General features: G+C 35.0%; 1 protein-coding gene across 1 annotated transcript in view; it reads right to left on the bottom strand.

The window, feature by feature from the left end:
- The window catches only part of COL24A1 (collagen type XXIV alpha 1 chain), a gene marked incomplete at both ends in the record, with an annotated part of 371,273 nt that overhangs the window by 71,043 nt on the left and 282,531 nt on the right, over window positions 1-17,699 (bottom strand). Inside the window, 4 exons of the mRNA XM_080801684.1 lie at window positions 2,020-2,073; window positions 2,185-2,238; window positions 8,760-8,813; window positions 17,628-17,684. Coding sequence (XP_080657810.1) covers window positions 2,020-2,073; window positions 2,185-2,238; window positions 8,760-8,813; window positions 17,628-17,684 — 219 coding nt within the window. The remainder of the gene's footprint in view (window positions 1-2,019; window positions 2,074-2,184; window positions 2,239-8,759; window positions 8,814-17,627; window positions 17,685-17,699) is intronic.

The raw sequence follows: 17,699 nt of genomic DNA, 5'->3' as shown, positions 1-17,699 counted from the left end.
GATACATTGTTAGTTCTAACTTTGTTAGAGAGGATAGGTTTACAATCAATACACACAGATTTAGAGTTTGACAATAATTACTCTTTCTTTCTTCTTCTTTTTTCTTAACCAAGAAATTTCAATTCACTGAATCTGGAATTTTGTTTTGGAAGAAAAATGAGATTTTGGCTTGAGTCTTAGTCTTTGAAAGCCATTATAGGACAGTTCACTATATTTGAATTAAGAAAGTCTTTGAAAATGTAGTGGTTGTGCAATTGGCTTTGGCTTGCTCTTTTTCTTTATAGTTGCCCACTGCCTCATGCATGAGAGTCCAAAGAATAGTTAGTTGGTTAAGATTAATCATATTTTCCTTAATTTATAAAAGATTTCAAAGTAATAGAAGGCTAACTAATTCTATGATCTTAGGTAATTCAATCTCTCTGAGACTTAAATTTCTTCATCTGAAAAAGAGAGGGTGGTCCAGATGATTTTAAGGGGCCATCTGCCACCCTAAAAAACAAATTTGAAGCTTTGCAAAAACAAGATGACAACAATTGGACAAAATCCACCCGGCCACTGAAGGTGTCCCTAGTGAGTAATACATGGTCAATGTTTATTCTTGTAGCAATTATAACTACTTTAAATTCTAAGAGGGTTTTTCATGTAACTTGAACTGTATGCCAGCATTGCCCAAAGCAGGATAGAACTAATTCCCTTGAATTATACAGAATTTAAACTATGGTTCCTCAGCATCTTTTGGCTCTAATACCCAGGGAGATTTGACCATGTCAGCTGGAAATGTAGTTGTCTAATAAGAATATATGAATTGTATTGGCATAATTTTAATAGATACTAACAAATATTTCAAAAATTTCTTCTTCCTGACATATGTCAAAAAAGAAAAAAATATTGAGAATATGAAAGTACTAATTGTAAGAGATTAAAAATTTTAGGCTCAAACTTGGGAGAGCATTTGTATCCTTAGGCACTTAATGCAAATATAAGGAAGTCAAATGAAAGCAGTAGTAGTGTTCTAGGCTTTTTCCACGATTTTTTCCAATTTGGGTATTAAAAATTCCCATTAAATGGGACAATTACCTTCTCTCTCCGCATTTTTTTCTTGTTAAGGGTTGCCTTCAATTGGATGTTTTTATTTTTTATTTATTTGTTCTTATTTATTAAGGAAGCTCACAGGAAGTCAAGACTTGAATATAGTCAAGACTATTCAAAATGGCTTTAGGTGAGTGAACACCTATGTAATATCAGATTCAACCCAATTTTACTACTTATTTCCACAAGTAGGAAACACAAAGTATGGATGAAGACTTAACAAATTAGGAGAAATGTGGTCTCAAATTGATTGCTTTTTACCCATTCTCACCTAATTTATTACTAAAATACAGTATGTTTTCTCAAGAATTTAAAACCAATAGCAAGTGAAATCAGAATGTTATGAAAACAAGGTAGCAATGAACTGATGGTACAAATTACAAAGCAAGTTATAAGGCAACAACCTTCAGTAAGGTTGAGGCAACATTTAACAGTACACAGGAAAAGACATGTCTAAATGCAATAGCTAATACATTTGTAGTTTATTTGATAACAGATAATTGGCTTGTCATATGGAAAAAATATTTTACACCAATTGTGAATCTGTGTCACATAGTCAAACTATTTCTATCCTTAACCTTGTTACAACTAAATAGGTTTGACTGATAGGTTTTCACTTTTCAATGCTGGTTTTAAGGATTTTATTGATATTTTTGCTTGAAACCCCAAGGAGCGACCATTTGTTTTGGACAACTTTAGGCAATTTTCACAAAGCCAGAAAAGGCTGCTGATAAAAGGAAACTGGGATTGCAGTCAAAAGACATGAAATAACCAATAATCCTGTTTTGGCACAACTATTGACCAACACTCTCATTAGGAGCCTACAGTGATCCTTGTTCTGGAAGGGTGAATGTTCATTTAAATTACAAATGTCTGTGTCTTCTCAAACCAACAATAAGTTTCAAGTTGTCTTAAACAATTTCAACTTACTTCAGATCCTCTCTCTCCTTTTAGTCCTCGTTCCCCCTGGTCACCTGGCTCACCCTTTAACAGGAAACCAAACAGAAATCACATACGAAGCAGTGACAAAATGAGATATATAAACATCAATTTTTTGTCAATGCCAGAATTACAAAGAGTATTTTCAAAACATACTGGGGGCCCTTGTTGTCCAGCAGAACCTCTTGGTCCCGGTAAACCCACATGACCCTAGGAATAGAAAAGATTATATTATTAGAGTAAATAGAGACATGTAACTTAGAGAATAGGGTAGTATCACTTAAAATGGTAGCAAAATGTTACAAAATGCAATTTAAATATAAGAAATCATTATTTTCTCTCAGAAATGTTATAGAACATAATGTCCAATAGATATTATGGTAACTGAGAAAGAATGGAAAGTGTTGTTTTGTTTTGCACATAGGTTAATGTAGTGGGGTGAATGAAGATTCTATGTCCTAATCCCCATAACCTGTGAATATGATCTCATTTGGAAAAAAGGTCTTTGCAGGTATCATTGAGTTAATGATCTTAAAACGATATTATCCTGGGACGCCTGGGTGGCTCAGTTGGTTGAGCAGCTGCCTTCGGCTCAGGTCATGATCCCAGCGTCCTGGGATCGAGTCCCGCATCGGGCTCCTTGCTCGGCAGGGAGCCTGCTTCTCCCTCTGACTCTGCCTGCCACTCTGTCTCCCTGTGCTCTCTCGCTCTTTCTCTCTCTGACAAATAAATAAATAAAATCTTTAAAAAACAAAACAAAAAAAAAAAAACGATATTATCCTGAATTGTCTATGACAAGTACCCTTAAAAGAGAGAGAGAGACAAACAATAAAGGAGAGGGCCTCATGAAGACAGAGGCAGACACTGGAGTGTCTGGGGCCACCAGGAGAACTGTCAACCACCAGAAGCCAGAAGAGGAAAGGAAGGATTCTCCTCTAGGCCCTGTGGGAGGGAGCATGGTCTGCTACTCTTCAATTTCAGGTTTCTGGTATCTGGAACTGTGAGAGAATAAATTTCTATTTTTTAAACCACCCAGTTTACAGTAATTTTGGTCAGTAAATTCATACAGTAAATGACCATAGGAATAGAAAGCTTGCAAACAAATTTCTTTCTTCAACCTATTCTCATTGTGGAAATAAACTATGGTCTCCATTTTTACAAACTAAGTTCATACCACTTCAATAGATCTATTGAATTGAAAACTGGGAGTTGTTACTGTATCTAATGCCAAGGCACATCAGGTGACTTTGATATCCAGCAACCTATCATTACCCTAGTCCTCCTAAGAAGGAATGCTGACCTACCAGATTTCCCTTTTCAAGTGTGTAAATAGAAACTAGCAACAACCGAAGGTCATGTCAGAATATGCGTGAAAAATTCTGCATGTAATCTCTTTTATCCTCTCCCCTACTGTCCTCTTTGCTTCAGAATTCTTTCTTCCTACTCCCCTATTGTCCTCTTTGCTTCAGAATTCTTTCTTCCTACTTTCTGTGTATTACAGAAAGAATGCCATAGGCTCATCTCCTTTTTCTGGACTAGGAGAATTAAGGATTGTCTACATAGGCTAGCAATATTTATCTCATAGAAAGATCAGTTGAAGCCTTCTTTGTTTGCATTCTTTGAGGCCAATGTTTATGGTTTTAAGATCCAATTTCCTTAAGCAAAAAATCCAACTTATTGATCTAAAAAAAAAAAAAAAAGGAATCCTCTTTAAGAGGATGAACAGTGGCAAGAGAGAAAGGCTAGTTTGGAAAGGTTTCTATAGAACATGGCCATAACTAAAGCCAATACCATTACCACACATGGCCTTAACAGTAAAACATGAGCAGAGTCAGCAATAACAGAATCAGGTCAGTCAAGAGGAAGTTTGGTACAAGTAAATATAATGATTATAGGTCATTTATAAAGCAGAACTCAGGAGAGAAGCTATTGGTGAAAAGCTGGAGTTACAGAGTGCAGTGAAGCTGAGAATACGAGCAAACTGTAAAACTCAAAACCATCAATGTCCAATTGAATTTTCTACCATTTTTGTCTATAGTTTACAGGGACTCTTTCAGGATGATCATTGAATAGCCAATTGCTTCCTTTGGTTTTGTGAAGTCTGGATACAAATCTTACTAAAAACAAATATGCTTTCTAGGAGTTTCACTATAATTCCTCTGGTTCTTTCTATCACAATAAAAATTGACAAAGGCCATTTTCCTACAGGGCTAAAAATTCAATATGCTGTAGTAAATATTATAAAGTCATGTAGACAAGGTTATGGGAAATGACTGACTTGCCTAATGTTATTAGTGGTGGGATGAGCTAAATGGCCAAGGGGAGCTAGATGGTCAGTTTTATAAGGGAAGTGATGAATCTTGAAGGATGAATGTTCCAGGCAGTAAAGTAGAAAGAAAACATTCTGGCAGAGGAGATAGCATGGGGGAATAAATGGAGATTCATCTGACAGAACATGTTAAGAGGGGAATGGATTTGAAAGGGCTATAACTCAGGATAGGGAGTCTAGTTAGGAAGTTATTAAAGTAATTCAGGCAAAAATGAGGAAACCTAAACTAACATAGAGCAAAGTGGCTAGATTCCAGAGCTATCTGATGTCAAAAGAAGTGGTCAAATGAACTTGAGAGATGAGAAGAGAGAGAACGGAATGAGAGGAGGGAAAGGATGAGAAAGACAGAGACAAAAAGAAACACAGGGGGAGCAATAGACACACTCAGAAACAGATACACAGAGAGAACAACAGATAGAGAGAGACACAGACTGGGACAGACAGAGAAAGAGAGAGAGAGGAACGATTCCTTATTGGGTTGACCACCGTACTGCGTGATGGTAGCATTTACTGAATTGGGGACATAGAAAGAAGAGGATCAAATTTGGGGAGGATGATGAAACTGTTGTATAGAACATACTGACGTAGAGGTGCCTGTGATGATATCCAATAGCAATTTGGATATGCATGTCTGATGCTAATGAGTGATAGCCAACTGAGGTTTTAAACATTGCTCTCCTATTGTGTGCAAAGATGCTATGGACTTTGCCAAACCAAAGTGAAATGGAGTCTGACCTAGAGCATAATTTATTCAATGTATTTCTAGGACTTCATCTCACACAGGCTTAGTCTGAGTTAATCTTGGGTATGTTTCTGCCCATAGCTTTAAAAAACTTATTCCCACTATGTACTCTGGTTTTCTCAAGACTCAAATGAATTTGTCTTGACCAATGGAATGTATAGCTTTCTGGATGACAGCTATAATTTACTATATGTTTTTATACTGGTTAAATGTTCTTATTCTGTATGTCTTCTACATGTGATGTCCACAGAGATAAGGGATTGTGCCTAGGGTGTCCAGTATTAAATTCATGGCACCTAATTCTGCTCTTGGCCCATAGCAGATATTCAAATACACGATGAGTGACCAGGGATTTTATTATGCATGACACTTAAGATCTGGCATGTATACTGATGCCTAATTAGTATTTATTGATGACAATGAGCAAGACACATGATTTTTATAATTCTCAGTTTCTTGAAAAGGAAAAAAGAACAAAGAATGGTGAAAAAGATCTTTAAAAATTTCTTTTAATTGTTCATAGACAAATGGAAACACAACCTGTATTATCCATTCCATTTTTTTTTTTTTTAAGATTTATTGGTTCGAGAGAGAGAGAGAGAGAGAAAGAGCGAGCACATGCCTGTGCACTGGTGGGGAAAGAGACAAGGGGAGGGAATCTTCAAGCAGACTCCCTGCTGAGAGCAGAGTCCAATGTGGGGTTCCTTCTCATGACCCTGAGATCATGACCTGAGCTGAAACCAAGAGTGGGATGTTTACCTGGCTGAGCCCCCATTCCATTTTTTTTTTATCCAATAGGATAATCACGAGTTCACATAATTGTAAGAATATTTGTGAATATAAAAATGTTTTTTAAAAGGTCGGTGATTATTCAGCCATAAAAAGGAATGAAGTATTAATATATTCTACAACATTGATGAACTTTGAAAATATTATGTTAAATGAAATGAAGCCAGACACAAAAAGCTGTATATTGTATGATTCCATTTATATGAAATAATCAGGATAGATAAATCAATAGAGATATAAAGCAGAGTAATGGTTGCCAAAGGTGGAAGAAGTAGAGTGACTGCCTAATGGGTATGGTGTTTCCTTTTTGGGGTGATGAAAATGTTCTAAAACTATGTAGTGTGTGATGGTTGTACAGTATTGAGAATGAATTAAAAGTTTCTGAATTGTACACTTTAAAATGGTTAAAATAGAGGTGCCGGGTGGCTCAGTCTGTTAATCGTCTGCCTTCAGCTCAGGACATGATCTCAGGGTCCTGGGATCAAGCCCCATGTCACCGGGCTCCCTGCTCAGCAGGGAGTCTGCTTCACCCCTTCCCTCTGCCCCTCCCTCCTGCTTGTGCTCTCTCTCCCAAATAAATAAAATCTTAAAAAAATAAAATAAAATGGTTAAAATGGCAAATTTTATATTATGTATATTTTAACACAACAAAAAAGCTTGGTGATAATGCTAACCATCATTTTACTTGAGTTAAAGGATAGTATATACATTTTAAAATTACAGAAAAGCAAGTATTTAAAAATTTCACCTGAGGCTACAACAGAATCATCTAACTCTAAATAAAGCATACTTCCCCTGTATGAATCAAACTTGTGCTTGGGAATGCTTGGCAGGGGACAAGTGCGGATATTTCATGGCTTTCAGATGTCTAAGCAATAAAAATACTGTGGCTGTCTGGCTCAAGATGGCTTGTTTAGAATAAAAACAGCAACAAATGATGAAATGACCTCTAAAACCTAAGGACATAGGATAGAATAAGACAGAAAGGAAGATGTGGATCAAGCTAATTCATGAGATATCCACAGCTGAAAACTTCAGGAGTATTTGTGGAATGAGGAAGGAGAAACAGATTCCACAGTAGCCCTAGAAGAAGTTCTCTGATGAAGGATTTCTGGTGTGACTATCTGGTGTGACTATCTGGTGTGACTATCCAGAATTAAGGCAGGCAGGGTTTTTCTTCCGCTAGCCAGGTGAAGAGATTGTTTTCTTCTTCCAAAAGAATAGTTACCTGTTCATTTGGCAGTAAATTTGCTGGTTTAGCTACCAAATGTTTTGTAGTTGGTAGAGGCCAAAAGAAGATATTTCAAGAACCTGATTTTGCTGAGAATGTGTCAAGTTATGCACAGCAAAAACTAAGGATGTTTAAGATGCTTCTCAAATTATTCTGGAAGCAGTGGGTTGGCTTTTCAACCCAAAGAAAACCCATTTTCAAGTAAATACACTGGATTCCTCAGATTAATAAACACTTACAGATACAAATGTTATCTACATTTGAAAGAGAATATATGTATAATGTTCTAAAAATGTTTCTCTAAAAATAGAAGAAATGCAAGATGGTCACCACAATAATTTCACAAACATTTAGAGCTACCTTCAACATTTGCTTCAAAGAGAATTTTAGGAACTGAAAGTTGATTTTTCAGATTTCAAGTTTGAGAAAATCAATTTATTGATGATAATTATCTACCTACGGCTTGTTCATTCAATCTGGCTATTTAAATCTTCATTTCAGATATGATTACTAAAATTTCATATGAGAGGTGCATATTAGCTCAAATAACCCATCACCTCACTATTAAAAATGAACTATGGTTATATACATACTATATACAATTATGTACAAAGCTCAAAACAAAACATTGTAGAAGAAAGAGAGAAGTCATATTCAAATTGGAGAGCCAAGAGATCTGCACTTAACAATAATTAGCAAAAATATCAGCAACAGAAGATGGTAAAATATTTCTGTTGAACGATTTTTGTAAATAATGAATATTATAGGACTACAGAATAGGAAAATATTCCTGTTAGAGTGAGTTGGGAAAAAAGGAGTTTGAACTAGAATATGAAAGATAGGTAGGATTTAGGTAAATAAAGATTAGATAATACTGTGAGTAGGTACAATGCTGTGAGCAAAGGAACGACATAGAAACTATAGGAAGAGAGCTAGCCGATGACAATTTTGTTTAGCTACTGACACTGTAAACAGGAAGAAAAGTGAGATGAGGCAAGAATACACAACATCTTAAACACAAATGTGCTAATAAAAAATGACACAAAATAAATTCTACACTTAGCCTAATATAATTGTGGCTGATGAAGTTGGTCTCATAAAATACTTCTAAGAATGAAAGAGGACAAGAATTGACAGAAGGCTTGAGAATATGACATTCGTTCTCCCATTTGACAACTCCACTGAATTCCTGCTGTACACCAGGAACATTATGTTCTAGAAATTTGGGATATGAAGAAGAAGCCAGAAAAGAGTATTATTTTCATGGATCTTACTTTTTGTTAGGGAAAAATAGACAATGAACAAACAAAACCTACACAAATGTATAAAAAAAGAGGTAAGAAAATATAGATAGCATTAAATATGTTATAAAGTGAGGGATAGAAAGGACAGTTAGAGAAGGTCTTTCAGGACGTAACATTTCAGCTGAGATATGAATGATGAGAAAAAAACAGCAATAGAAGATGAAGATGATTTTAAAAAGAAGGAACAGGAAGTACAAACAGCTAGGCTTGTTCTAGGATCAAAACCACAAGATGTTACTAATAACTCAGTGATGCTTATTTTCATTTGAAACTGAGAAAGATCACAGAGAACACTAATTCGATTTAGAAGCAGGGTGTGAAATTTGCTGTATTTACCTTATAGCCCTCTCCTCCAGGCTCTCCTCTCTCTCCTTGTTCCCCAACAGGACCCTACAGAGACCACATGCAAAAATAATCAGTTTCACAGCTGGATCCAAGTATTTGTGAATGCAGATAATATAGTTAGTGCAGAATTTTTTTTTCTAAAAATATGAAACCGAATATATAATTATTTGCTTAGTTCCACTAAATAATGTCAAAAGATTGAATTTCAATAATACCAAGAATATCATAAGCATGGAATTATTTAAAGAGAATCTCATAATGGTTCTGCAAGGAAAAATATTAAAGAAATGAAGTCCACTTAAACAATATACATTTTCAGATGGATAGGCATATTTTTTGAAATACAGTTGACATACAATATTATTGACATACAACATTATATTATTTTTCAAGCATACAACATAGTGATTCAACATTTACACACATTCTGAAGTGATCACGAGAATATCACCAGAATATCACCATATGTCACCATCTGTCACCATATGTAGTTATTATAATATTATTGATCATATGCACTATGTTGTACTTTACATTACATTCCCATGACTCATTTATTTTATAACTAGAAGTTTGTAACTCTTAATCCCCTTCACCTATTTCAGCCACCTCTCTGCACTGTCCTCTCTGGACAGTTTTTCTGTGATTTATGAGTCTGTTTCTGTTTCTGGTTTTTTTTTAGACTCCAAATATAAGTAAAATCATACAGTATTTTTTTTTCTAACTTATTTCACTTAGCATAATGCCCTCTAGGTGCACCTATACTGTCACAAATGGCAAGATTTCACTCCTTTTTATGGCTGAGTTATATCACATTGTGTGTGTGTGTGTGTGTGTACACATACTACATCTTCTTTATCCATTCATCTATCAGTAAACACTTAGGCTGTTTCCATATCTTGGTTATTGTAAGTAATGCTGCAATGAACATATAGGTGCATGTATCTTTTCAATGTTTTTCATTTCCTTCAGATAAATACCTATAAGTCAAATAGCTGGGTCATACATTATTTCTATTTTTAATTTCTTAAGGAATCTCCATACTGTTTTAAATAGTGGCTATACCTATTTACATTCCCACCAACAGTTCATGAGGGTTACTTTTTTCCCCACACCCTTGCCAACATTTTTTTTCTTTCTTTCTTTCTTTCTTTCTTTCTTTCTTTCTTTCTTTCTTTCTGGATACTAGTCATTTTGACAGCTGTGAGATGAAATCTCATTGTGATTTCGATTTGTATGTCCCTGATTAGTGATGTTGAGCATCTTTTCATGTGTCAATTGGCCTTCCATACGTCTTCTTTGGGAAAATACTTATTCAGGTCCTCTTTCCATTTTTTAAAAATCATATTGTTTTATTTGTGTTGAATTGTATGAGTTCTTTGTATATTTTGGATAGTAATCCTTTATCAGATATATCATTTATAAATATCTTCTCCCATTTATAAGGCTGCCTTTTTGTTTTTTGATGGCTTTCTTTACCGTGAAAATGCTTTTTAGTTTGATATAATACCAATTGTTTATTTTTGCTTCTGTTGCCTTTGCCTAAGGAGACAGACCCCAAAAAATATTCCTAAGATTGATGTGCAAGAGTTTACTCCTGTTTTCTTTTGGAATTCTTATGACTTCTGGTCTTATATTTAGGCCTTTAATTCATTTTGAGTTTATTTTTGTACATAGTGGGAAAAGATGGTCCAGTTTCACTTTGTCGCATGTATTGTCCAGTTTTCCCAACATTATTTATTGAAAAGACTACCTTTCCCCACTGTATATTCTTGCCTCTTTTGTCATAGATTAATTGATCATAGAAGTGTGTGTTTATTTCTGGGCTCTCTATTCTGTTCCATTGATCTATGTATGTATTTTTGTGCCAGTACTGTACTGTTTCAATAACCACAGCCAGTACTGTACTGTTTTGATAACCACAGCCTTGAATCAGGCAGCATGATACCTGCAGCTTTGTTCTTCTTTCTCAAGATTGTTTTGGCTATTTAGGGTCTTGTCATTCCATACAAGTTTTAGGATAATTTGTTCTAGTTCTGTAAAAAACCCTGTTGGAATTTTGCTAGGAATTTATTGAATCTATAGGCTGCTTTGGATAGTATGAACATCTTAACAATATTAATGCTTCCAACCCATGAACATGGTATATATTTCCACTTGTTTTTGTCATCTCTAGTTCTTTCATCAATGTCTTACAGTTTTCAGAATACAGGTCTTTCACCTCCTTGGTTAAACTTATTTCTAGAGATTTTATTATTTTTGACTCAATTGTAGGTAGGATTGTTTTCTTAATTTCTCCTTCTGATAGTTTGTTATTACTATATGGAAATGCAACAGATTTCTGCATATTAATTTTGTATCCTGAAACTTTATTCAATTAATTTAGGAGTTGTAATAGCTTTTTGGCGAAATATTTATTTTCCATTTATAGTATAATGTCATCTGCAAATATTGACAGTTTTACTTTTGTCTTACCAATGTGGATATTTTTTCTTTCTTTTTCTTCTTTGATTGCTATGGCTAGGATTTCTAGTACTATATTGAATAGAAGTGGTGAGAGTAGGCATCTTTCTATTGTTCCTGATGTTAGAGGAAAAGCTTCAGCTTTCACCACTGATTGTGATGTTAGTTGTGAGTTAGTCTTATATGACCTTTCTTACATTGAGGTATTGAGAGTTTTCACTATAAGTGGATGTTGAATTTTGTCAAATACTTTTCTGCATCTGTTGAGAGGATCATATGATTTTTATCCTCCATTTTTTTTTTTTTTTTTGGTAAAGATTTTCTTTCTTTATTTGGCAGAGAGAGAGAGCACAAGGAGGGGAAGCAGCAGAGGGAAAGGGAGAAACAGGTTCTCCACTGAGGAGGGAGCCTGATGTGGGTCTTGATCCCAGGACTCTGGGATCATGACCTGAGCTGAAGGCAGATGCTTAACTAACTGAGCCACCCAGACACCGTATCTTGCATTTTGTTAATGTGTGTATCAAGTTGATTTGAAATACTGAACCATCCTTGCATCCCTGGAATAAATCTTACTTGATTGAGGTATAAGATCTTTTTAATGTATTGCTGAATTCTGTTTGCTAATATTTTGTCAAAGATTTTTGCATTATGTTCTTGCATCTATGTTCCAGGTTAATCTATGATATTGGCCTGTAATTTTCTTCCTTCCTTCCATTTTTTTTTTTTTTTTTTTTTTTGGTACTGCCTTTTATCTGGTTTTGGTATCAGGATAATGCTAGCTTCACAGAATGAATTTGAAAGCATTCCTTTCTCTAATTTTTTTTTTTTTTTAGTAGTTTGAAAAGTATAAGTATTAATGCTTCTTTATACATTTGGTAGGATTCACCTGTGAATCTGTCTGGTTTTGGACTTTGGTTTATTGGAAGTTTTGTTGATTACTGAGTCATTCTCATTATGAGTAATGGGCCTTCAAATTTCTATTCCTTCCTGATTAAGTCTTGGAAGAATATACATGTTTAGGAATTTATCCATTTCTTCTAGGTTGTCTAATTTATTGACATATAACTGTATGTAGTAGACTGGGGTATACTGTTTTTATTTTCATTTTTCTTCAGGTATTTTGTGATTTCCTCTTTAATCCTTCATTGATCCCTCATTTGGTTAGTAGCATGTTGTTTAGCTTCCATGTGCTTGTGCTTTTTTCCAGTTTTTTTTCCTTGGTATTTATTTCTAGTTTTATAGTATTATAATCAGAAAAGAGGCTTGATATGATTTCATCTATCTTAAATTTATTGACTTGCTTTGTGACCCAACATGTGATCTAACCTAGAGAATGTTCCATGTGCACTTCAGAAGAATGAGTATTCTGCTGTTTTTGAATGGAATGTTCTGTTTATATTCATTAGGTCCCTCTGGTCTAATGTGTTGTTTAAGGCTATTGTTCCTTACTGATTTTCTTTATGGATTATCCATCCATAGATATAAGTTAGGGTTAAGGTGCCCTACTATTAATGTATTACTGTTGATTTTTCCCTTTATGTCTGTTAATAGTTGTTTTATAAATTTAGGTGCTCCTAAGATGGTTGCATAGATATTTACAATTGTTATATCTTCTAGTTGAATTGATCCTTTTATCATTATGTAATGTCCTTCCTTATGTCATGTTACAATCTTTGTTTCAAAGTCTATTTTATCTGGTATAAGTATTCTACCCAGGTTTTTTTCATTTCCATTTGAATGGAATATTTTCTTTTCTATCCTTTCATTTTCAATCCATGTGTGTCTTTAGGTATGAAGTGAGTCTCTTGTAGGCAGCACATAGATGGGTCTTGTTTTTCTTATCCATTCAGTCACCCTATGCCTTTTGATTGGAGCATTTAGTCCATTTCCATTTAAAGTAATTATTGAAAGATATGTACTTACTGCCATTTTGTTAATTGTTTTCTGGTTGCATCTGTAGTTCTTTTCTATTCTTCTCTTGTTCTCTTCCCTTGTGATTTGTTGATCTTCTTTAGTGGTATGTTTGAATTCTTTTCTCTCTCTTATTTTTTTTGGTGAATCTATCATAGGTTTTTGGTTTGTAGTTTCTATGAGTTTCATATTTAACACCTAATATAGTACCTAGCAGTCTATTTTAAGTTGATAGTCACTTAAGTTCAAGAACATTAAGTTCAAGAACATCAAGAACACTTAAGTTCAAGAATAAGAACAAAAAAGTCCTATATTTTTATTTTCCTCCTCCCACATTTTGTGTATTTGATGTAATAATTTACATATTTTATTTTGTATATCCCTTAGGTAATTACTATAGATACAGTTGATTTTACTGTCTTTTCTTTGGGGGGGAGCCAGAGGGAGATGGGGAGAGAAAGAATATTAAGCATGCTCCATACCTAACATGGAGACCAACACAGGGCTCAATCTCATGACCCTGAGATCATGACCTGACCCAAAATTTAAAAAAAAATCAGACACTTAACTAACTGTGGCACCCAGGTGCCCTGTTTTTACTACGTTTGTCTTTTAACGTTCCTACGAGCTTTATTAATGGTTGAACCACTCTCTTTATTATATGTTTGCTTTTTCTTTCATAATTTTTAGATCTCTAGTTATGATGTTTTCTTTTCCACTTAAAGAAGTCCCTTTAACCTTTTTCATAAGTCCAGTTTAAAGGTGATGGATTCCTTTAACTTTCATTTGCCTGTGAAACTCCTTATCTCTTTAATTATGAATGATAATCTTGCCAGGGAGTGTATTCTTGGCCATAGGTTTTTTTCCTTTCAGTACTTTGAGTATATCAGGCTGCTCCTTTCTGGCCTGCAAAGTTTCTGCTGAAAAATGACCTAATGGTCCTATGGGTGTTAATGTAACCAGTTGCTTTACTCCTACTGCTTTAAGATTCTCTCTTTATATTTAATTTTGACATCTTATTTTCTGTTGGTCTGGACCTCTTTGGATTCACCTTTTTTGGAGCTCTCTGTGCACCCTGCTGCTAGATGTTTGTTTCTTTCCCCAGGTTTGGAAAGCTTTCATCTATTATTTCTTCCTTTTGTCTTGTTACACTCTTTATTGTAAGGTCCATTTATAAGACTTATGTTGATTTTGTATGCTTGATATATTCCCAGAGGTTCCTTAAACTATTCTTTTTTTTTTTTTTCCAACTTTTTTCTTTTTGCTATTCAGTTGGGATGACTTCTACTACCTTGTCCTCCAGAATGCTGATCTGTCTGTATCCTTTAATTTGTCATTGTTCCATCTAGTGTATTTTTTTCATCTCAGTTATTGTATTCTTCCATTCTGTTTTTTTTTTTTTAAATATTTTCTAATGTCTTTGTTGAAGTTCTCACTGTTCATCTATTCTTCTGTCAAGTTTGGTGAGCATCTTTATGACCACTACTTTGAACTCCTTATCAGGCATATTTCTTATCTCTGTTTCATTTGGTTCTTTTTCTGATTTGTCTTGTTCTTTTGCTCAGAACATACTCCTCTGTCTCCTTGTTAGGCCAGACTTACTTTGTTTGTTTCTATGTATTAGGTAGATCAGCTATGTCTCATGGTCTTGATGGAGTGATCTCATGTATAAGTTGTATGTTGGGCCTGAGAAGCACACTCCCCCTGCTCATCAGAGCTGGGTACTCCAGAGGTTCCCTGTGTAGGCTTTCTGTGCCCTCCTATAGTGGCTTGGCCACAACTGTTGCTGGCATGTTGGTAAGTGGGGCTGACCCTTGGCCCAGATGGCTGCAATGACTGGCCACATTGTTGTGGGTGGGGTAGCCCCTGGTGTGGCTGGATGTGAGGTCAGACCACAACCGTTACAGGCATATTTTTAGGTGGGCCTTGCCCCTGTCCCAGTCAGGAGCCACTCTGGAAGGGTGCAGGTTCAGGCTGAAGCCACTTGTTTGTTGTATTAGGACAAGAACTACTTTGGAGAATGCCAGGCCTGGACAAGGATACCTGCTGGGTGTGGCAGGATGGCAGCTGCTTTGGGAGACACTGTTTAATGATCTTTTTAAAAGTATTTAATAGCTGGGGCACCTGGGTGGATCAGTTGGTTGAGTGTTGGTTAGTGGTTGGTTAATGAGAGTAAGCCCCATGTGGAGCTCTGTGTTCAGTGTAGAGACTGCTTGAGATTCTCTCTCCCTCTCCTGTTGCCCCTCTCCCTGCTCTCTCTCTCTCTCTAAATAAAATCTTTTAAAAAAGTATCTAATAGTTGGGGCGCCTGGGTGGCTCAGTGGTTTAAGCCTCTGCCTTCGGCTCGGGTCATGATCCCAGAGTCCTGGGATCGAGCCCCGTGTCGGGCTCTCTGCTCAGCGGGGGGCCTGCTTCCTCCTCTCTCTCTGCCTGCCTCTCTGCCTACTTGTGATCTGTCTGTCAAATAAATAAATAAAAAATCTTTAAAAAAAAAAGTATCTAATAGCTAATCTTACTTTATCATTGTTTATCAGAAATTCTATTGTATATTCCTTAATCTGTGAAATTATAAATTTTTTAAAAGATTTATTTATTTTTAGACAGAGAAAGAGAGAGAGAGAGAGAGAGCGCGCGAGCATGTGTGAGAGGGTGGGGGGTGGTGAAGGGGTAGTGGGAGAGGGAGAGAAAGAGAAGCAGACTCCCCACTGAGTGGGAAGCCTGACATGGGGCTTGATCTCATGACCCTGAGATAATGGCCTGAGCCAAAATCAAGAGTCAGACACTTAACTGATGGAGCCACCCAATTACCCCTGAACTTCTAAATTTTTACAATATAAATTAACCCAATAAAAAATGTATTTATTTATTTTAATCCTTAAGGTAGTGGCAAAACTAATAAACTTACACTTTTAACTTTTGCCAAACACTCCTAATATAAAATCTTTGATACAATAAACTGTTCAAATTTTTAGTCTAAAATACACTTGAAAAAGCACTTTTTGTATATGAGGAAAGAAACTCGAAATGTTTGGCAAAACCATAAAATTGATAATGGACCACTAATCGATAAATTTTAACTTATTCCTATGTGAATAAGGATATTTGACATAATGTAAAGACAATAATCTCTGTCTCTGCATTAGTGATTTAGAATATTATTGGTTTAGGTTCACATCTTTCTTATGTCCACTAGATACAATGATGCATTTTATGTTAGACTTTTAATATATTTGTTATATTTCAGTGACATTCTTTGACCCTGGCATACCTGAATCTGGGGAAAACAAGCACTGTTACATACCATTTGCCCATATTTTTCCATTTGCTTTAAGTTTTTATATTATTTCCATACTTCCCCCCTGAGGGCTTTAGTGAGACTAGAGCCTATTTGATAAAAACCTTATATATTCTTATAGGTAATATGAGACTCTTTATGAGATAGCTTGATTTAATCAAAATAATTCTAAAATCTTTCTTATTTCTAAAACAAAATATAACTTTCAATCATCTCCAAATGGCCAGATCAAAATATCAGAAATGACTACATAATATGATCCTTCTGCTTTAGGATTTTTTTTAATCTTATCTGTGGAAAATGGAAAATTCAACCAATTATATTTATTTTTTAAATATATTTTTAAAAGATTTTATTTATTTACTTGAGAGAGAGTGAGCGAGAGAGAGAGCATGAGAGGGGAGAAGGTCAGAGGGAGAAGCAGACTACCTGCTGAGCAAGGAGCCTGATGTAGGACTCGATCCTGGGACTCCAGGATCATGACCTGAGCTGAAGGCAGTCACTTAACCAACTGAGCCACCTAGGTGCCCTAACCAATTATATTTATTTCTATAAACTGACCATTTTTATTTTACCTATTTAATTTACATATGTCCTCTAAGATTTTTTTTTAGTCAAACATGAATACAGAAGTGGTTATTTTGATAATCAAAACTACAATAGCTACTTTTCAAAATAGTGTTTAGTTATCTTGTAAAATGCTGAATCAGAAGATTATAGATCAGGGATCTTTAAAGAATATTTGTTCTAATAACTATTTAGACAATTTTAAAACTTAAATCATTTGGTAACTGCATGTCAATTACTGTAAAAATGTACACAGATCAGATTTTTTTAATACTTAGAAATAAATCTGAATTTGATGATTGAAGAAATATATGCCCTAAAATGTCTAGGGTATATAGCATTTTTATAATCTCTGCAAAATGTTGTTATAATACATTTAATGCTGAAAGTTAGATTTGGAAAGTTACAGTATTAAAGACTATATATTATGCTAAGGATCTTGACCTCAATGTAAATAGATTTTGCATTTAGATTATACAGCTACAAATAGTGTATGCCTATAAAATCATGTTATGAAACTAACAAAATAAAAGCTCTTGAAAAGATGTGATTGGTGCTGTGAATCTATTATCCTCACTGTATTTTATCTTGAAACATCAAAATAATTTTAGAGAAAGACCTACTGGTTCACCTCGAGGCCCAGGTGGTCCCAATACTGTGCTATCTTCTCCTGGATAACCCTGTAACGAAGATCA

The sequence above is a fragment of the Martes martes genome (assembly GCF_963455335.1).
Source record: "Martes martes genome assembly, chromosome: 4".
NCBI classification, from domain to species: domain Eukaryota; kingdom Metazoa; phylum Chordata; class Mammalia; order Carnivora; family Mustelidae; genus Martes; species Martes martes.
The sequence above is the reverse complement of the archived record's forward strand: the minus strand, read 5'-3'. Positions and strand labels throughout refer to the sequence as shown.